The 22,168-nt window shown below is 46.8% G+C and overlaps 1 protein-coding gene across 1 annotated transcript; it reads right to left on the minus strand.

The window, feature by feature from the left end:
• Positions 1-16,029: 16,029 nt before the first annotated feature.
• Positions 16,030-16,873, minus strand: LOC108575457. Its single transcript, XM_017938256.1, has 2 exons — positions 16,541-16,873; positions 16,030-16,320 (listed from the first exon to the last, which is right to left on the minus strand). Exons 1-2 carry the CDS (start codon positions 16,871-16,873, stop codon positions 16,030-16,032), a joined length of 624 nt encoding a protein of 207 aa, XP_017793745.1.
• Positions 16,874-22,168: the final 5,295 nt, after the last annotated feature.

Below are 22,168 nucleotides of genomic sequence, written 5' to 3' on the forward strand. Positions count from 1 at the left end.
AAAGTTTCGCGAACGAGATAAATCGTCCGGATCGGCTTCCTCTGCTGACTGCTGCTGCTGGTTCACAGTGGTAGCGATACAACGCGTAAGTAGGTACCCGCGATAGATAGTAACCCTTTCAAGAAGCAAAAAAATCGCCACGAGAAGTCTCATTGGTGGGTGGCGAGTGGAAAGTGGCTCTTAGCTAAAGAACGAACAGGTCTAGTACACCACGGTTCGATTCGTTTGAGTGGAACAGTTGTAATAAGAAGGATCGTCGCCATTGCTTTCCCTGTTGAAATGGTTTCGGTACATGCACCAGTCGCAAGACGTGCGCCACTGAATCGAAACCGTGTAGAGTAAGAGAGAGAGAGAGAGAGAGAGAGACATGAAAGCCAAGTAGTGATACGATACGAATTTAGGTCCCCGAGAGACGTGCGCCACTGAATCGAAACCGTGTAGAGTAAGAGAGAGAGAGAGAGAGAGACATGAAAGCCAAGTAGTGATACGATACGAATTTAGGTCCCCGAGGCGTGCGCATACACCTAGTAGAGGTCGAGGGTAAATTATGCGAGTAAGAGGGAGTAAGAGAGAAAGAGTGGTTTCGTCAAAGAGTGGCTAAGACGCGTTGCACCTTGAACGAGCGATGAACGGCTCGTTGACCAACACTCGGTCCAGAGGTCTATAATACTCGTAACACCCTCTTCAGAAACGCCAAGCGCCTTATTCACGTGGAGCCCCATGAAAGCTCATAATATCCAGGAGCAACAAGGGCGCTTGCGCGCGCGCGACCACGAGACGTCCAGAGTTTCTCTCTCGCTCTGTCTCTCTCCCTCTCGCTTTCTCTTGCTCTCTCGTTCATGGCTATAATTACGAGACGTTAATTACGCGATGAATGCACCCGCGGCATAGGAGAGCCACGTCACTCGAGAGCAGTGAGCTTTCAAGGGTAATGCAGCAGCCACTCAGGTACACCAGATGGTGTCGATTCGTTGGAGTTCGCTCTTTTATCCTCTCCAGGAGTGTTATTCTGCCTCGCGTTGGAGTGGAACAATAAGAATCGCATCTGCCTAATCGCCCGTTACCACCATCGACTCAGGATGTACCAAAGATTGGACAAAGGTCCCCGTCTTTCCTCTTCTTTCTCATTCAAGGAAGATTCAGCCTTTTTATTCCCAAGGATCGTAATAGAGAGCCGTAAGAAAGAACGTTAACGATGGTAATAGCAATTTGTACGGAGCCAGAGGAGAAAGAGGGTATCTCGGTTGTATTAGGATTACGAGGCCACTCGATCTTCGACGCTGCGGGATCACGCGGCTTCGTAGCAACGATCGTAGCACGCAGAGCTAACACGCCTCCTTAATTAACAACGAACCTACTCGGGAGCTGTTTTTCAAACTGCGAATCAATGATTGGCAAAGTAGCTCGGAGGTCGACGGCCTGCCTGCCAGCTAGCGCGGATTCGACCGAAGAAATTCCTCTGGAGGATGCTCGATCGAGCACCACCCAATATACATATATTCAGAACGAAGCCGGCTAAGCAGTCAGCTTGCGCTAGAATTTACGGCGTTCCCCTTTTTCTCGCCTTTTCTCACCCCCCTTGGCCAACCTATTCCCTTCTATTTCACCTCTAGTTACCACTTTTCATCAAGTCGATGGTTAGGTTAGGTCGTAACCTACGTAATACTACCCTTCAGCGATGGATTGATCAGGTGATGAGCGAAGAAAGCGTCCGCGGTGCACCGTTTATACTATATAGCCGCACTTATTCCATCCACTTGAGGTATCGTCATTTTTCAACGAACTTCCTTCCAACGGGAAAATCATTTTCAACGTGTTAAATTAACTCATCTCCGCCGAGTTGAAAGGTTAACGGAACGTCAGGGTCTCGATTAGCAGCAGACAGGCAAACCACGGGTAGAAATTGAAATTAATCTCGACTGTTCGTGCTAGCAGCCAAGTTATCGATAGCACTGGATAAATTTAATGAAGCGAGAGAAGCGTATGTGACTCGATAATTACAGTCCGCGCTGAATAATCGTGTGATTCGAGCAGCCCAAGGATTTGGAATCGAATCAATTCGTGAGTATGGTCAGCTGTGCCACGATGACGTGCCAAATCACACGTTTCCGTGATCCGTGATCGTGGTAAATAACTGACGTTGATTTATCTTACCGAAATTTATTTGACAAACCGATAAACGATACGACAATCGATAAGATTCGATTACTTTTATCATCGTTCGAAACAAGTATCACTGTGCGTACATATGTTCGGTGGGCTGCCACTGAAGCCTCATAGAAATTTATAGCCGATGCATGATTTATCGAGCAGCTTGCCAATTAAATCGCAGTTTATATTAAGCCAGTCTGCGGAATCCATAAAGGGTTATTACCGTTCGAGATAAACCGGACAAGGGGGGAGAGGATCGAGATCTCCGCAAACGCGAATAGGACGAGCCATCGTTTGCAATTAAATTAAACCGAATTACGCGCAGGAGAATGAATAATTATCGGGTTCCGGAAACATGAGAGACACCAGGACGACCGTCTACCCTCCTCCACGAACCTATACCATGTTGCATAATTGTACGGTCACCCTACGTTCTCCTCCCGGGGACTCGTTTCATTTCGTTTTCGATCCGGTTCCATTTACACACTTTAACCGGCAATTTTTTCAACTAACCTATATAGTATATAGAGAAAGAAACGATAGATTCCTCTCTCCACTTTCATTCCCGATTCTATTGTTGAAATCGAAGAGTAATGTCCTCCGGAGTAATTCATTGTACGTCCCCGTAGAGATCTCTCTCTAAGTTCGGTAATTATCATTGAATGAAACGACGAACAATGCCCAAAGAAACTAGAATTTATCACCGGGACGTTGAATAATTTCCAAAAGACTTTTGCTACCTTTGAATCCAGCCGCGCTACACTTTATTTAGCCGATCCTCGAATACGGGTCGACTGTGCGACCCTCATTCGTTAGATTTCTCAAAATCCCTCCGTCCTTTCAAGAATATTAGCCCTCTCTAACTTGGTCGATTCTATCCAACCTCCCTCCCGCACACCCTTCACCCTCTCCTTCACCGCCAAATAAATAAATAGAGAACGTATAGGCGAGAGATCTTATCGAAATCTTTTCTCTACCTCTACAAACTTGCTCCCCTCCCGCTCTCCGCTCGTTTCGCTGGAGGGAGAGAAACGCGAGGCAGGCGTACGATGAATACGAAACTCCGGGACAAAAGTACGTTCGGAAAGAAACTTCCATTTATACCAGATGCCATTCGAAAGAGACAAACTGCTACGAGTAAGAACATGAAAACGCATATACGCGCACCTACCCACGGCGCCAAGTTTTATGAGCGTCCGTGAACCCCAACGGGAAGCTTTGTGGATAGGTCACGAACATCGTCGAGCAAGCGCACGGATCGTGAACCCGGGACAGGTCGACAGCTGTAGCGACAATCGTAATTCCAAATCGAATCGTACACACAGAACGGAACAGGGCGAAAAGCGGGAGGAGGAGAAGCATGTGACGAACAACGAGTGAGAAACATTGCCTTTCTTCTCCCGACTATCGTTCCTTTTATTTACACGGGAAAATTAGCTGAATACGTCGACTGCTTGTAACGACCAATCACATAGACGAGACAGGATCGAAATTCCCTGTACCAAACGATTCAACGAACCAACGCCATCATCACTTAGCCGACCATCGACAAACCCCATGAGCCAAAGTCAATAGCTAATATTGCCCGTTTAGATCGAGCTGGACGAGCGCGGAGAATGCTCCTCGTTCAAAATGAAACTCCCCAAACTCCGCTGCCCTGCTCATGATCTAATTCTCCATCCCTATCCCTCTCGCTCTTTCCTCCCACGTTCCATGTGTCTGCCTACCTGGCGATCCATGTGTTATTCCAACGGCGGATCCTTCTTCGTTTCTCTCACGTGTCCGCAGCTGCGTCGCCCATTCGCCGGTGGTAATTAGTTATAAACATCGGTGCCATCGACGCGACCGAATCAATATTGTTTTATAGGTACCTAATGGAATTCGGACACCGGGACGAAAGACAAGCGTCCCTTCGTTTGCTCAAACGGCCGCACCGTCGGCCATCTAAGCGTATTCATTCGCGCCAATTGATCGTTAAATATACTAGATCATCCACGCAACGAAACACTCTTCGTTCTCTATTTTACAATGATTCTCGTGTTTAAAAATCGTTCTGTATGTACAGTAGAGCACACATAAGCATCCGTCGCTATCCCCACCACTTCTTGGAAATGGGACTTCGGAGTGGAGTTCGAGCGTGCCGTGTGAAACAAACTACTTCGATATCGACTCCTGAACGTGAACAACTGACACTTGATGTATCGGTATCCCACTCGTTGTCGGACACATCTCCTCTCTTTCGTTTAGTTAAATTCGCAGAAGTCACCTCCCGACTGCGGACACTTATGTGTGCACTACTGTATTTGTTTTTTCTAGGCTACAATCACTCGCGCACTTACTCAGCGGGCCAAAGAAAACAAGGCAACCACAGGACAAACTATCCGTCTCTGTTTCGTCTTGTACAGTCTTTTTTCTCGTTGAAACGATCGTAAACACGAGAGTTCTTTGTTTACGAGGAGTTTCTCTTTTCGACCAACGCGAAAACCGAAGAAAGCATCACCTCGTGGAAATTATTATAGAGTCAGATGTTCTCCCCCCATGAGGGGCGGCGACAGTCTCACCATATCGCGATACGATTCCTCTCCTCATCCTCCAGCGGATTTCCCCTGGCTTTTTTCCTTCCATTTACAGTTCCCACCGTACTGTTCGCTCTATTAGTCCCTATCGTTGAATAATTACATCCTTGAATATTAACGAACCGCCCCCAACGGTATTGTTCCCGATGTATCTCGACGTAAAAATCGAGATATGGAACAAACGCGAAAGAAACGCGGACGAGGGGACGGAGAGAGCGCGCGCCACCGCGACAATAGCGGAAATAGCTACTGATTCGAAATCCCTTGTGCACTCGACATTAATTCTCGCTACTCGGCGAGTCCCTTCTGAGAAGAAAAAACAACGACCGATCGGCGGGCGGTAGTGACAGAGGAGTGGCAAGAGAGGGGAAGAGAGGTGGTGAAAGAAGAAAGGCAAGTATATATGAAGATAGCAATGTATATATACGACGATGAACCAACGGATGCACCGCTGGTGATACTTCTCTCGAGTGGATGCACTTCCGAATACGGCATTAAGTGTTGCAAGCTTCCCTCCATCAATTTCATTTGTATTGGTATTGAACCATTGTAAAGATTGCGTATTAACACATTGTTAACTTATCGAGTAGATCTACCATTTGGTACAGCGCCATTCAAAATAAATGATATTAATATCCGCACTCGTAGCGTCCTTAGCAATTCAACGACTAATTTACACCTATCAATTGCGTATTAACAGGTTTTTAACTTATCGAGTACATCTACCATTTTGTACAACGCCATTCGAAATAAACGATATTGATATGGACACTCGTAGCGTCCTTTATAATTGAAAGAGTAATTTTGAGATACTAATTGCGTAATAACACATTTTTAACCTATCGAGTAGATCTACCATTTTGTACAACGCCAGTCAAAATAAACGATATTAATATCGATAAAATATAACTTTCAACTACCAATTGCGTAGTAACATATTTTTTTCATATCGAGTAGATTTATTTTCTACTGCGTCGTTTGTAATAAATGAGAATTTATTGCGTCATATAGTTACTAATTGCGTCTTAACAGATTCCGATTTTAATTTTTAGGTTAACATTGAAATACTGTTTTAAATAGGCACGATATAAACTATACGAATTGTATTGGAATACGTCGATAGAAAGAGACTCACCAATTGTAGGCAAACGATGTAGTTACTCGTTGCAAAGATACGCCACACTTCGATGCCTCATCTCGCGTTCGATGCACCTGTTCGATCGCACTTCGCCGTCACACTTCATACACAACCGTCTAATTCCTGTTGCGCCCCCTTCTGCATCGTCGCCGCGCGAAAATGACCGGCGATCGTCGACACGAGCCCAATAATTCCTACCGATTTCTCTCCCTTCTATCGAGCTGGCCGGCCCTTTTGCCGCGGCTCCCACGATATAACCGGTTCCATTGGCGTATTCTCGAATTCGCGATCGAGAATTCCACGAAATTCCCCGTACCCGGGCGTCCCGCGCGGGGGACGGTTCTCACTACGACGAAAACCGGCGACGATTCGACGAGAACGCCCCGTGACACTCGCGTATTATTCACTCGCCACGATTACCCGCGCCCGAAATAACGTAACTTTCTCTCTCTCCCTTTGGTGCAGCGGCACGACGAAAATCATGTGGCGTACGCAACAAACTTATAAATCAGCGAAACGATTCGATGTTATTCACGGTGTTAGAAACGATGCGCGATCGTTCGTAGCGACTGAATAGCACGATGTCAAGCAGCACACTGAACGTCCTTCGAAAGAATGCGCGGTACCGAGCATAGCACCGACGGCTTCTCGGTTTTGTTTACCTTTCACAGTAAACAACCTATTCCAACGATCGTACAAATTCCGAGAACAGCCCGATACCAGGAAAATTCGACAAACACGTACAATTAGAAAAACACAACGGTCAACCTGAATCTATTTCTATTATGATTATCGCGTTCGACTTTCGAGAAGTTCGTCGAGTACCGGCCGGTCTCGAACTTCGCTGTCAACTTCGTGTCGCTGCGATCGCCCTCACGTATCGTACGTCGTAATGGCGCGTTTTTTAAAACCGGACAATTGAACGAATTAAGAAATTGGTAACACACAATATCGGTGTATCGTGCGTGGTGATCACCACGGTCGCGAGGCACGTTGCACAGTGCTGTGTTAATCGAGATTTCGCGGGCTCCTCCTGTGGAGTTGGAAGAGCGCGATTACACACGGGATGCGCGCGTCCCGGCGGCTGCGCGTGCACTGCCCGCGCTGTTACCGTACCGATGGCCCCCCAACCTCTCCCCTTCGTCTTCTTCTGCAGAAACGAACGTATACGGGACCCCATGTCCCTTTCTCGTTCTCTCTCTTTCTCTCTCTCACTCCCTCTCTCTATAACGCCTACCATCTCCCTTCTACCATCTGCTCGTCCTTTTTCTCTTTCTCTCGAAATCCCCTGTACCATTGCCGAGAGTCAATCCCTACTCTACGGTCAGCGTAAGCAGTACACAGAGAATCGGTACATACCCTGGACATTGTCCTTGGGATACGATGATATTCCTATAAACTGGAGAGATTTTCTTCTCTTGCATCGTTTATTATTAGCTTGATTACCGGAGTTACATTGCTGCTATGTGCGAACGTAGTTTTCTGCGTGACTCGCGATCACCGAACCAACCGTCTCGACTGCCACTTTTTCCGCATATTAAGAGGCTACACGCGGGAACGTCGTGTCGGTGACTGGTGTAAGAGCGTATTGAATTTTAAGCGGGAAAGGTTTGAATTACGCCTCGCTGGAATCGAACGTTTTTCTGGGTTATGCGAAACGACGCGGTGGATTTAATAAACTCCTGTGTCGTATACGCGTTCTTTAAATAATAAACATGCATACAGAGAAAACCTGTTATTCAACTTTGTTGTAATATACGACTTTCGTACAATAGCCATTGAAACGTTCCGAAAAGATGTACACCTACATACATATATGTATACGTACATACGTGGACATCAGGGCGGAAGAATTTTTAATCGAGCGAAATAGAACGGATTCGAAATCGGTCCGAATTTCTCGCTTCATCGGTATATACCGTCTCCATTAATATTAATTACCTTATTTCGGTACCCTGACAGACTTACCCTCCGAGTCCCTCTCTCAATGTCGTCGGCTCTTCCTCTCTTATGTGCCCCAACCCAGACAACTCGACACGCGTTCTTACACGTATATTCCTGCACAAAAGCGTGTGTACGCGTGTGCAACACGAGGCTCGAGCAAGTCACCGGGCGTGTAACGCATCTCCAAACCTGCATCTTATCCCTCCCCTCTCGCAAATTCCAAATTAATACGCAAGGAGATATTCGGAAATCACCGCAATTCTTCGTTCGTTCGATCGTTAAAATAGAGTGAAATAATTACGCCATTCAATTTCAAAGAGAAAATCGTTCGATCCGATAACTCGTTGCCTCGAGATAATATAGTATAAGAGGTATTGTAAAACGAGCCGGGAGAGATAACGCAGAGAATCTTCAGGTCGCGCGTAGGAGGGAAAGTGCACCTCGATATATCTCCATCATCGAGAACGCGGTGTGAACGAGACTTTAAAGAGTCGACGATTCGCGATACGCGTACGTATTATAGGATGCATGGACCAGGTAGTACGAGAGTAGCTCGGATGTACCTAAGTATATATCGGGTATCGAACGTGCCCTTGGGGGGATTCTGCGATGGTTGAGAGTGAGAAAGAGAGAGAAGCAGGTGAAGGTAGAAGGAAGAGACAGACGAAGGAACAGTGAAGAAAACGATCGAGATTGAATTATGACTCGCGGCTTAAACGCCGGATTCAAATCGATCCCATATATCACATTTAAACCTGCCACCTTTATTCTGCTTTCTACGACCGCGAATCGTATACCCCTTCCTACTACTCTCGTCGACTCTGGCCATTGTTTCACTCTTGCACCGCGTTAATCTCGATGCGTACAACATTATACGTACGATCAGCTGTACCGTTTTCTCCTCGATCTCTTTCGACGCCCACGCGATCGATTTTCGACCGATCCACACCCCTAATTCGCGCTTATCGAACGATCCCTGGACTGTTTCAGAGTTCAAATTGCACGACCAAGTGGTGAAGGTAATTGAAGAATTTTTGCCTCGCGACTAACGAACTAGACGACGCAACTTTATGTTACCGATGTTTTTCCCCAGCGCGGGACCCGGTAAAAGGCATAAACAAGAAGAAAGCCCGGCGTTGCATTACCGCCGCCACCTTTTACACGAGCTTACGATAATTTCCTCATGTTTACGGCCGGCAAAGTATCGCGCCGCTTTTTTACTCTGCCACAGGGTGAAAAAGGCTAGCGGCGCCAGAACCGAAAGGAGAATACGTAGATTGGAAACGCCGGCGCCGACTCTTGCAATTCCCTTGTATGTATTACCTGTGTGTATCCGGCGACGTTCGCTGGCAAACACGGCACGAAGTGTAAATCAAGCGCGGACTTCGTTAACGGCGGAGACCGGGAATCAATTAAAATCGACCGTAAAAAGCGAGACGCAAGAAACGCGTGTAGTTTGCCATCTTCCTGTACGCGAAATCGCTCGCGAAATGATCCTTCCTCGCGAGACCTTTTTTACGTTCTAAACGGTTTTCTGCCTGACTAAATGCGAGGCTGATTCTTTGATCCTTCGGCTATGAGACTGATTCGAGCCTTCTCTCTTCGCGATACGTGCGGTCTCTTCTACACACGATACATTCACGCGCTCGTGTGCATCAAGTCACGGCGCGTTTAAACGAGTTTCGTTACGGAGATTGTCCAGGTGTCATTCCGTTGCTTTACCGCAGCCATGGGGTCTGAACGAAACTCGCCTCGAGAAGGTAAAATTGTTTCGTTAACAGTGAACTCTGTGTAAAAGGTCTCTGTTTCTCTCTTTTTCTCTCTCTCTTCGATGCAAGTTTGCGTGTACATTGCGGGCAAAAAGTTTCGACGTATAGTGGCACTTTTTAGAATTCGTTACGTTTCCTTATTACAAAGTTTATTTAAACGTTTCTTTCTTCACTTTCCATGCTAGCAATTAACTGCTTCGCAAAATTTATCACAGACCGCTACCGAAAGAAACCATTTCGCTTAACTTTCGAGAGCTCGCGCTTTCCGCCGGCAATGCAAATTTAATTGAAACAGAAACGAAGCGGATATCCAAAAATCCTCCTGTCCCAGAGAATATATATCTCCTAGCGAACTAGGTGCAATAGAAACCGGCGCAGAAGCGCGCGTGAAGAAACAAACTGAAAGGTGAACGATTCAATCCCCGGGGGATTCCCGAGTCGAGCTCCTCTTTCGTAAAAATTATGTGCCACTTCGTCCTCCCTCCGTATTCGACATAATAAACGCCCGGTGCTGCGTGCCACGATTTTCTTGGGTAGCTATGCGCGCGCGTCGTCGAGGAGTCAAGAGGAGGCCGCGGCGAGTCGAAACGACTACCTCTGGCTGCGCACTTTTCAGTCTGTCATTAATGACGATAATTTCCATTCCGTTCGTTATATAAAACTCGGGCGAATTTGCGCTCGACGCGGATATATAGATATTACTCGTCGGACCCCTCGAACCGTGGCAGACAATAATTACGGGACGGTCTGCTCTCATTTTGCCCTAGTAAACGACCGTTTATTACAGAAGAGGGGATGGTGTATGATGTCTCGTTGAAGAAAATCCACCGCGGCGAATGTCTTTGTCTCGCGGCACATAATGACGCGGAAGAAGAGAATGTAAGGGTAGGTATGGGGCTGTTCGCGTGGCGAGCCTACTCATCGGATTATTACGAGGTGCAAACTATGCGCCGACGCCTTCCGCGATTCCTTTTGGAAAATGTAAGAAAGCCGGCCGTGTTATTTTCCTACGGCGCCGTCTGAGAAAGAGAAAATAGAAGGGTGTCGCACCGCGAAATGTGAACGCCTCGCAGACGAACAAGAGCGCGCGACTCCTCTATTGTGAGCCTCTTCCAATCGCCGTCGCCGGGTCGCAGATTCTCGCGTTCACGGGAAAAATCGCGGCTTTCTTGTCGAATCGCAAAGATGATGCACGATGCATTAAGGAAACGCTAGAGGAAACTGTCAGACATTCGACACCAGTCGTATTCTTCTTCTTCTTCTTCTTCATCTTCTTCTTCGTGAAACTCGAAGATCGTACGTACAGTTGGAAAATGTGTCATCTTTAGACCAGAAGATGCCCGTTGTGGTAACAAGTAGGAACGACAAGTATAGTCTGTGGAGAAAATCGAATAACGTACGTTCTGCTAATTTCCTTGACACTTGACGGGGTTATACGTTTACGGGGTCGCGCGAGCTCGATGAATCTGGCATAGGTAGACATAAGTCGGAGTATTACGTAAGAGCAGCACAAAGCTGCCGGATGAGGGTGGAAAGGGGTGAGGGTGGCACAGGTCGCTTTTGTTTGGTTGGAGTGCATGCGTTTCACTGGTAGCAGCGGTAGCGGTAGCAGCAGCAGCAGCAGCAGCCAGCAGCCAGCAGAGAGTCAGGGTGGCTGCTTGGATCTATACGTGTGCGTGCTTCACCGAGCCACATCGTCCACGCACCCCCTAACGCACCCCAGGCGAAAAGCACGGGGTTCAAGTATACGTATATGTATATACGTATACAGGCGCGTTTAATAAGAATACGCGGCAGAGCAGACAGTCGGTGCGACGGTGCAGCGCTAACATTTTATTTATCAGCGCTGATGGCTTTTCCGTCCTTGCAAGGGTCGTCGTTTCTTTTCCTTTCTGTTTTTTTTTCTTTTTTTTCCTTTTTTTTTTTGAGAAAGCTGAAAGAAAGATCCCCCTGCGCCTCGCACAATCAAGAACACCCGTATTACGACTACAACTTGTCAAGCACACGACGTTTCTTGCACCGTCCTACGCCAGTTGATTCGTACTCGTTGCTGCTATATTTCATCTGGATCTAACGCCCTTACGTGCTGAAAATACCTAACAGGCCTTCCTCTCGTTCGCCGGTATCTAGCAAATTTTCCCTCTGTTTTCCTCTATTCTTTCTTTTCCTGCTGTTTAAAGTGTGACAAATGAAAGCACGGTTTTAAATATCTGACGAGGCTCGAACCAGCATAGCAACACCGGTACGATAACGGTCGCGATTGAGATTTTTCTTTCCGGGAACGAGGCGAAAGGTTAACGTTGAAGTTTCGCCGTAACAGAAAGGAAGTTGAACGAGCCGGCGCGTGACGCTATCGCGATCTTCCAGCAATCATGTCAGTACGGCACACGAGGCTACAGTCATCCACTGATATTTCCTACTCTCGTGATATACCCACCGCGGTGCTCGGAACGGTGAAAAATATTGTCAAGACGGCGTTGAAATATTACACCGTGTCAAGCCGCAAGAATTGCTGCACCGTCGACGATAATCTACCGCGTGTACTGGCCGCGTGCGCTCACGCGCCCACCGACAATTCGTATTGCTCGCGCGAGAGAAATACGAACGGGATGACAATGAAGTCCAAGACAGGTGGAATACCTCTCCTCCGTGTTTCCAAAGGAATGATTATCGCTCGAACTTAAAAGTACAAGATACGCACGCATCTTCGAAACGAGATTTCATCTCGCGATATCGTTCGATGTGCAATGAAAACAAAAAACCGTACACTTGTGTCATCGTGTATAATTTGTTTCTTTTTTGTTTTCAAAATCAGCCACTCGAACTTGTTACTAATTAAGAGGGCAATTTTCCGCCAAAAACGTCGACTAACTCAAGACTTAATCGACCGAGTGATATTTTAATTTGTTCAGGAACATTTCGAAACTTTCTTGTCCACGTTGATCAACGTTCTCCGCTCCTTGATTCTTTTGTGAAGCGGCAATTGCGCGAATCGCGTGAAAGTCACGAGACAAGTAGAAAAGTTACGAGGGAACGAAAGTTCCAGGCTGCTCCAGAGAGAGAGAGAGAGAGAGAGAGACCGAGAAGGAGAGAAGATGAGAGACTGGCTGCTTAATTAACTCGCTCGCGGCGTCTAACGAATAGCTAAACGATCAGAGATGACCGAACGCAACTGTAACAAGTGCTGGCGTTCATCCAACAGGCGTGTCCGAGACATTATACCCCTATAAGCACGAATTTCTCGTCTCGCCTCGAGCGTCTCTAGCTTTTACGTGGATCGCATATCGAGGGAGAGCGAATTTTTAAATTCGCACGATTCCCGCTGTTCTATCCGTAACAGAAATTTCTCAAGATACATATATGTATATGTATACGGTAGCAAGCATAAAAATCGTTCCCCTTCGTGATTTCTGAATAACGTTTAAGAAGAGCGGGGCCTCTTGTTTTCTCATTAAGGAAGCATCGTGGAACAGCATTGAAAGTTTTGACCGAGATATGGAAATTACGGGGTAATAAAGAAGCCAAGACGAACTTGTTATTCATGCTTCATGTTTCACTGGTGTACATCCGATTACCTATCAGATAGGATATACTTTTTCGCCGAGCCACGATATCGGGTCTACCCACTCGTCTGCCTCTTTTATTTTAATAATGAACTATTAACGGACTTCGACTCGCTCTTTGCATACCTTCCTCCTTCTCCCCCATACCCTGCCCTCGTGGCATCGCCAATCAGGCTCTTTCACCCTTGTACACTCTCCACGTGGTGGGTGGGGGTCGGGGGAGGTAGATGGGGGGACAACCTCCGCTTTGAAACGAACGGGCCGACGATTGTAAAACTTTATCGTGAAAGAGAAAACAGGAATTATTACAAGCTCGGTCTCGTCCCGCCACGTGATTTCCCTTAGACGTTATTATTATTCCTGGCAAGTACGTATTTCAACGAGCTCACGTTTCAACCAGTACTTTCAGTCTCGACGAATCTATTTGATCGTTTAATGAGAATACCGATTCCTCTTTCTCACTCTTAGTCGTTCTTTCTCTTTCACGCACACGTGTATCTGCGATTTTTTAATCGCCGTTATCGCACGTTTATCGCGGAACAGGCGTTAATACCAACACGTATGTAACCTGTACGTGGTCTGGCTTAGCTTTGATGGTGCGGGGTTGGAATTCATGGCATTTGATCTGAATTAGTGCGCTTTCCAACAGCGGTGCCGTCCAATTTCTGTTGCTGCCATTCATCGTGCTTCCAAGCGCGAGTTGCTCTCGTTAATAAGGTCGTCGCGATAAACTTCAATTAGCGATATCAACCTGGCGATCGTTGTTAATATATCGCGTCAACGTATGTCGCGTTATCTCTAACTCTCGACTGGTACGTTCAACTACTTCCGTTCCTTTCCTCCGAGTAACAGATAATAATAAGCCAGTTGACTTAGCTCTCTCTTTCTCTCCGTTGCACTCTTTGAGTGTACATCGCGATTAAAAGAAAGTAGCAGAAGTAAGTAACAACCCCTTTAACTGGACGCGTCTTGTCCTCAACGATGCATACAGATCTTCTTCCGGTGGGGTACTCTATCTCAAAGAAGACATCGCTCACTAGTCACGGGAAATGGCTCTCGCAATCTTTTCCCTGAATGCCGGTTGCAAGTCCGCTCGACATTCACAGGATATTAAATGAAAACATTGGACCGTCTTCTAGTCGACGGAACTACCTAATATTTGCCAAGAACGATATCGCAAAGGAACCATCAGCAGACACGGTTCTTTCTTTTCCTACTCGTTTGCTTGCTTACTTGCTAGCCAGTCTCTCGAGTACCTGTACCTCTTCCACAGCGGGCCTAACTTATACTCTGCGGTGGATAAACCGTGAAAACCTCCGAGAAAAAGAGAAAAATAGAGAGAGAGAGAGAGAGAGGAGAGGAAAGATGTTGGAAGGAGGCAAACGCGAAATCGCATAAGACCGAGATACGCTTTAAAATAATCTTGCCATTTCGCTGGTGCACGCTGCATAATGCCACGGACAACCCCGTGTACTACTACCGCTCGGCTCTGGCTGGCCGAATAAACCGAGAGATGAGTAGATTTTATCGCTATCAATTTACAATACGGCCCCCGACGACCGCGCCACGACAGGTTTTACGGTCCCGTTCCTGGTCAACTAACACAAAACGGATCTTATCGACCGCGCCCCGATTGTTTGCTCAAATAGAGAGGCAATTTTATGGTTTATACACTGGCCGCGGGATCGAAACGAATGTTTTCATTTCCCATGAATTAACAAAACATCCTGAACCCTTTTAAAAAATAATAAATGTATACACGTGTACGTTCGGTATCTCTACACATTTTGCTAGTATTTTTTTATTCGGTTTCCATCCGTACTCGAAAAGCGTTGATTGGAAATTGTACGCGTAACAGATTAGCATCGACTTTGTCCACGTCCCTCTGTTAACAGTCGCGGTGTCGAAATAATGGACAACAGCGAGGGGGAAACGCATTTTTCGCTGGAAACTTGGTGCATAACGGCACCACCGTTTATCGGTTGCGTATTTCGAGCGTGACCATTGGCGCGGTCCATCATCGCATTTACGGATTGAATATCAAGACTCATCATCGACAATCACTGGCCAACAAAATGCGATGCCGTGCTGCCTCGTTGGAGATAAACAACAAGCGCAGTCTGTTGCTCCGATTCACCGGTGCGATATGTTTCATTGTTGTTCCATGTCGTATCATTAACCGAGGATAATTATCCGGCAAAGTGTCCCGTTACAATTCACGCACGCTCATGACATCCTGGCTGCTATCGCAAAAACCACGCCGTAGAATCGGAAAACGGTCGATTTCCTCGATCCTTAATGATCCCCCCGATTCGAATCTCTCCCATGGAACAAAATACGTTTCTTTTGATATTTCGTTAATTATTTTCACACTTTGTGAAACGAGGTAGGATATATACCTATACGTGTGGTTTCCGGTAGGTTCGAGCCCATGAACGTTTTCCTGTAAGTCGAGTGGCTCAGACTCGTCGGTTCTAGGGAAGATTATCAATGTTAACGATGCCATTTTGATGGTGGAACGTGTGTGTACATATACGCGTGTAATACACCAAGTCTGCCTAGAGCACCGGGAGTTAGTGCGTACGTTACGGTTACCTGTAATTAAATCGACGTCGGGTCCACCCCGCCGCGCTCTTACCCTTTTATTAATTAACGCGTTACGTAGGAAATTATTACCGTGCGATAAAACCGTCTGGACCACGACAACGATACCCGCGCGACGTTTTATTCTCACCCGGTTATTTTTCATTCATCCACTCCGCGAATGTAATTAATTACAATCAATATCATCGAATTTATACAGTGTTTCACGAGGTTGGTTTATTTCAACAGACGATATCGATGGTTTCCCCTTCGCTTAAAATTCGACGTGTAGGTACGGTGTGTGTCTAATGGGCACAACTCGCGCAACAATCGAATTCCTCCTTCTTCTTCTTGTTCTGACACGGGCGAATCGGCGGTGACATAGTTTTCGTCCCGCAGAATGTGATCGTGGACGCAGACAGGGAAGATTCATCGCTGGTGCACGAGTCTAAAAGTTTCTCGATTGATCCAGGTAACGTGCTCTTGCATTTTCCGCCGAGGGCGCGAGCGCTCCGAATAATAGCCTTCTGCATCGCCTTCTCGGCCTCTTTCCGCTCGTATTTCATGTACTCGATCTCCTTCCGCAATTGGTACACCTACGAACAACCGTATTTTATTAGTGATCGGCGCATCGAACCGATTCACTGATTATTATTCGAATAACGCGGACGAGACTAATAAAGGGTCGATTCCCAACGCGGTCCAGAAATATGTGTTACACGCGTGAACGAGCGAATTCATTGACCGTGAATTTCCCTCTTATTATTCGTAAAAAGTCAGTCGATCGATCGATACAGGCGAAAATTATAATCCTACTTCGCATTCCAACTTTTGGATTCGGTTGTTCTCGCATTTTGGACAACTCCTAAGTGAGCTTTCACGTTCCTTCGCTGGACAAGTCTTCGGTTCACGTTCACACTTCACTACCTTCTCCTGTTGCTTCATCGGACAGGTCATTTGTTGTTGGACGCGTTTAGCCGCGGTACATAGCACCTCTTCGACCTGTCTCGAAGCCCTTTTTCGATCTCCAGCTGGACATGGTACCTTTTTCTTAGGCTTCATTTGAGGACAGGGCACATCCCGGACGAATTTCTTAATTATTTGCTTCTCTTGGCATGGTACCACCTGCAGATGCGTGCACGTTGGCATCGCCTTCTATCGTTTTCGCCGTTCAGAATTTTTTATAAAATTTGACGCATGGTTACGAAATTTGATTACCGAAAACTCATCGAGTGAACCTGCCTGCTGTTCAGATATTCGATATGGCGAATTGGAAAGTGTTCAGATAAGTGAATTCTTCTTGGAATTTTACACGTCGAATACGAGTCCACGGAGAACAAGCCTGTCACTTCTTCCCGTCCGTTTTCTTCGAGATGTTCATCAATTTCGCGCGAAATTTCTTCTTGCAACTCGCATCGTCCTCCTTGCTGCTCTTCGCTTGCGTCGCGCTTCCGAAATCGTTCTTGGACTTCAGCGAGGCACGTTTGTTCGCGACGGGCTGTAATTCGCGGTTCACGAAACGCGACGTGCCGTCAAACGCAGCAAGCCGACTTTCGTACCCAATACTATCGCGTTTTAATTTACTATTCTCGTTCTCCAATCGAGAAATCTCCTTCTCCAGCTGTGCCATGCGCTTATCCTTCTCGGTGGTCCTCTTGATCTTCTTGCTGACCTTCTTGCTCCCCGCGGACATCGCTCGAAAACGGTTTTTTGCTCGACGTCGATGAAAATAGTCTTGGATAAAAATACCTGAAATCGATTACATTTTCTTTTTTTTGCATGGGGAAAAGAGGTGTCGCCACGTGGCAACGGAGAAACATATGAATACATTCCAGATCACATTATATCTATGTACAATGGCGTCAAACTTCACGCTCCGCGAGACCAACTCTGTTTTACGATGAAATACGCGTACATTAAAAAACGATTCCACCTTTCCGCGATATTACGAATGCACATTTCCCTTCGTACGGATCCCTTTTTATGCAGGCAGACGTGGTCGCATCGAAAGAGTAGTACGGGCGTTCGTCGAAGGGCCAAAACGTCCCCCATCTTCCCTCTTGAATCGTCGAACTAAATGAAACATCGTCGCCGGCAGGAGAACGTCGCAATATTTTAACACGACCTCGTAATAATATCGTTTACAAGCGAGATCCCACGGGGGAAAAAAAGGCGGTACTTTTCTCCGGTCCTTTATTCCATTAAAGGCTCGGGGAGAAGTCCTCGCCTCGCCTCGAATTCTCCTCGCACCCCTGGCTGCCAGTCGTTACCTCTTTTTCATCCGGATATCCGTAACGGCCTGTTGCCGATATCGAGGATGGATGCCTTAATGACAACCTCGTTGCATTAACAGGGATCAGGAAATATCGTCGCGTATTCAATTCGCGAGCAAACCCCTTTTAAATATTTATGGAATACCATTGGGTAAACTCTGGACGGGGTAGTTCCTTCTTCGTACACGCGCCTAAGTCCAGCTTAGGTAAATAAATTTCCGTGAAGTTCGTTTATCGAATTCCTGGTCCACGGTCCCCTTCGTTCAATTTCAACCCTTTGCAACAACACGAACATAGTAGAGAAGGGTTCTCGTCTTACCACGGTCGACCACTAGCGCGTGTCGCACACCAAGTGAAGAGAGACCAGCTTCGTTCCACTGTGTACACATATGCTAGCCAGTCGAATTTATTTAACCCAATTAAGGAACACCCCGTGGAGAATCTTCGAGTGACTGCTCAGCCAATTGAAATTTTACACGTGCTTTTGTCAGCTCTCGTTTGACTGGTATGCTCACGGGGAAGAAACGAAGTGAAACCGGACACGGGGCGAGCAGGAGAGATTAAACAGAGGCGAAGAAGGAAAGGGTGTTCCTTGAACGAGCAAATGTTCACCGGAGTAAGAAGCCCTCCCCCACCCCGTATCGAAACCATAAGGTAGCCCGTATACCGAGAATCGAGGAAACGGATATACCATTTCAAGAACGTGAGCGAGAAGATCGATCGACTTTTCTCTTCCCTTCCCCGTGCCTTTTAATTAGTGACCCGTTCGGTAAAGGGATAACGTTGTATCGTGGAGAGATTGTATTCAATGCGGGAGAAATGAAGTCTGTTGAAGGCTTTACGAGCGCGTTAAACGAAGATGAAACGGACGAGGGGAAGAGGAATTAAAGGGGGTGAAGTTCGGATACGTTTGAAAAATATTAAAAAGGCCGCGGGCCTTCTCTTGATCGTTTCAAGATTTTGTTTCCATTCGATTCACCGGTGACCATGCTAAATTCTTTCCTATCTCGCCAACACTGTGCACATCCAGCTTTTTATCTCTGACCACGTACACACACGTATATATACACATACGGTGGTTCTACAGAGAGAAATCCAATTACTACCTGTGCCGCATTTGGTATGATACGAATGGCCTCCGTTCGCTCGGAGCTGCATCTATTTCGCATCAGGTGGAAGCCAATTGTGCAGACCATGGCAATCGCAACCTTCCCTCCTGGACCTCGGTATATAGCGCTCTGCTAAATTATTACAATGCCGATCGAACAAAGCATAGCTCACTGGAAATTCTATGCTAATGAATTACAAAATCGAATTTCACTACGGCAACATTTACCGCTCCGATACACTTTTAGTTCACCCACCTCTCCCCGCTTCTCGTTTAATTACCGATCACATCAAAAACGCGTGCGTACACTCTTCCGCGGCTTCGTCGAATTTTTCATCGAACCTCCATAAACCTGTTACTGCTCTTTGATACGTAACAGAGGGATATCGAAAGAAAAAAGGAGAAAAAAAGAGGGGAAACTAGAAGAGGAGGAGGAGGTGGTGGTAGAAGAAAATAATATTACCAGAGGCAGAGCACGATAGGATCTCGACAGGGAAGAGAGCGTTGTTGATACCAGTCACCATCCACTTCCCAGTCGCAACTCGTCAATTACGGGACACGTAATGAATGAGCGCCTTCATAATTCGCGAAAAAAACTTATCTCCTCGCCCCTTTAACGCATCAACGGGTGCCGTCAACAGGCGCCCGTACGCTTGGCTTAGCCCGGGACGTAGTAATGATTCTACGCAACAGAAGTAAATGTAGAAGACCCGCCACCTTCGTGTCTCTGCTATTTCTCGTCGCGACAGACCGTATAATGCGCGTACGACCGTGTCGCGACACAGAGAACGCACACGTATAGAAGGTGCCTCCACCGAAACGTCGTCTCGACGATCCTTGACGGAAATTCAGAAGTTGCGTTTCCTTCCTTCTTCTTTTTTCTCTCCCCCCACCTCTCTTCCATCCTTTCTTTTTCCCGTTTTTCTTCAGCTTTCTCCTTTCTTTCGTTTCCTTTTTTTTTTTTAATTTATTTCGCAAACGCATAATAGTACTTAACACGCAACGGGCGATAAGGATTTTTACCGGTGAAAATACGACGACTGGAGGATGAAGCAAGCAAACCAACCACCCTCCCCATTCAGGAGACACGAACGAACGTTATTAAGGACGATACCGAACCTCGAGCTTAATGGATTCAACGTCGAAGGATTTCATTTACCCGACGAGCGTGTACACACGCATGTTCTCTTCGACGAGGAGAACGAAGAAGAAGACACGTTTCAGAGAGGTGTGCAGAGAGCGTTTCCACTTCCCTGAGGGAGGCACCCAATACGAACGAACTAGACTTCGAAATCCATGGCCACGTAAACAGCAAGAGGAGGAGGAGGAGAAGTGTATTCGCGTGCGCGCGCGTAATATTGCAAACGCATTTATACTATATGCGTGCAATATGCAAGAACGTTCGTACGCAACTCTCTATAGCCTACGAACCTTGCTTCCCATTGCATCCTGCACTAATCACGGTAAAAGCCGTAGCTCGCACCCGTTATATCCGTTATCCGGCTGTGTCTTGCCTTACTTAATGGAAATATGAGAGGCGTTACACTCGTCTGGTGACACGTCTATCCCGTTTTTTTATTTCTAGTAATACCGCGGGGACATTGTTCCACAAACACGGCCGCCGTTGTGTCAACGGCGCCGCGTCGACGTCAGTCTCTCTCTCTCTCTCTCTCTCTCTCGCTATTTCGCGACAGTTCGTCGCTGGGTGCCTCGCCCTCCATCTGAAATTGCAATCGCGCAAAGGATACATGGCCAATAATAATCGATCCTGTCAAACCAGTTCTTGTCACCAGAAATTAAAGAAAGAAAGGAAAAACGCAGAAAACACCAATTGGTTACACACTCGATTCGTAGAGAGATTGCGCTTTTTCTTAGTTTAGGTTGAAGTATTGCAGGCGAAAAGATCACGGATTCGAAGCAATTGCCAAGTGTTGCGGATAACGTCAGAGTCAATTAAACGCGACACATTGTATCGTTTCGGTTTTACACGGTGCTCTAACAGCAGCGTGTTTTCACGACGATTCGACGAGAGTCCCAACTAGTCGTGTCCACCTGCGAGTGGTAGAGGGCAAATTGTGATTTATGCGGGCAACGTGTTGCCGACTGACGAAAGAGAATTGCGGACGTAATGAGTTATGTTGAGTCGCGCGGCTTAATGCAAATATATGGTCCGTTGCCGTGTAATCAGCCGGTCACTCGACATCCTGTGCGCGTGTCCACCGCGCAAGAGAACCGTGTTCCACGCGATTGCATTTTTTTCTCCGTTCCTCTCTCTGTCTCTCTCCCGCGAGAAAACCATTCGAACGGGGGCGTACCGCCTAGCGATCGTTATATAGTTAACGTTTTTTCCCCGTAACGTACGCTGGTAACTGTGTGTACAACGTCGCGTTTGCCTTCTAGCATCCACACCACCCCTCATTCAAACAACATTGGCATATTTTCCGCGTAACTTCAAGGGTGAACGGAACGCCTAGACACCCTTCATCACAGGCAACGCGGTGGCTTGCGCCGTATGAAACCACCGTGGCGGCAACTCGCGCGGATCAAACATGATGGCTACTGTGTTATTAATTCAACGATAATTTCCACTGCGTTTATCAGTTGGCTAGCGGTAATATTCTTAGGCAAATCCGATAATATTCCACCTGGTATATACAGACATTCGTGGTTAAATAACCCGTTAAACTGAACGGGTAACGCAAATTGTAGGTAGCTAGTCACCGGATAAATTATACATTAATATTAACCATCCTTTTGTAGAACGTAACTTAGGTATATACATAGAGTGACTGATGTGTGTATGGATATATTAGATTATATTTTACGTTCGATCTAATTCGCCATTGGTTCCCGCGCTTTTCACCGAAAATTTCACGGCAGAGTATTCAATAACAAAACGCGAACTAGTTTTCAAAGGGTTGAGGCGCGCGCGCAGCCTCCGCGATAGCAAGGGTCTCTAGGGCTGTATGCTCGTTGAAACCAACCCTTGATAGGTGCACTTTTGGGGTAGCCGGCAAGCCCCCTACGCTAGTGACTGTGCTTCAAGCCTCGAGTGCCCACCGA

The sequence above is a fragment of the Habropoda laboriosa genome, unplaced genomic scaffold (assembly GCF_001263275.1).
Source record: "Habropoda laboriosa isolate 0110345459 unplaced genomic scaffold, ASM126327v1 scaffold301, whole genome shotgun sequence".
NCBI classification, from domain to species: Eukaryota; Metazoa; Arthropoda; class Insecta; order Hymenoptera; family Apidae; genus Habropoda; species Habropoda laboriosa.

What these genes read in the sequence shown, in the direction of transcription:
- LOC108575457 (XM_017938256.1), bottom strand. Translation starts at nt 16,873, where the DNA reads ATGCCAACGTGCACGCATCTGCAGGTGGTACCATGCCAAGAGAAGCAA. An exon ending in TCCAAAAGTTGGAATGCGAA is followed by an intron (nt 16,321 to 16,540) that starts GTAGGATTATAA and finishes GGTTGTTCGTAG; the next exon opens with GTGTACCAATTGCGGAAGGA.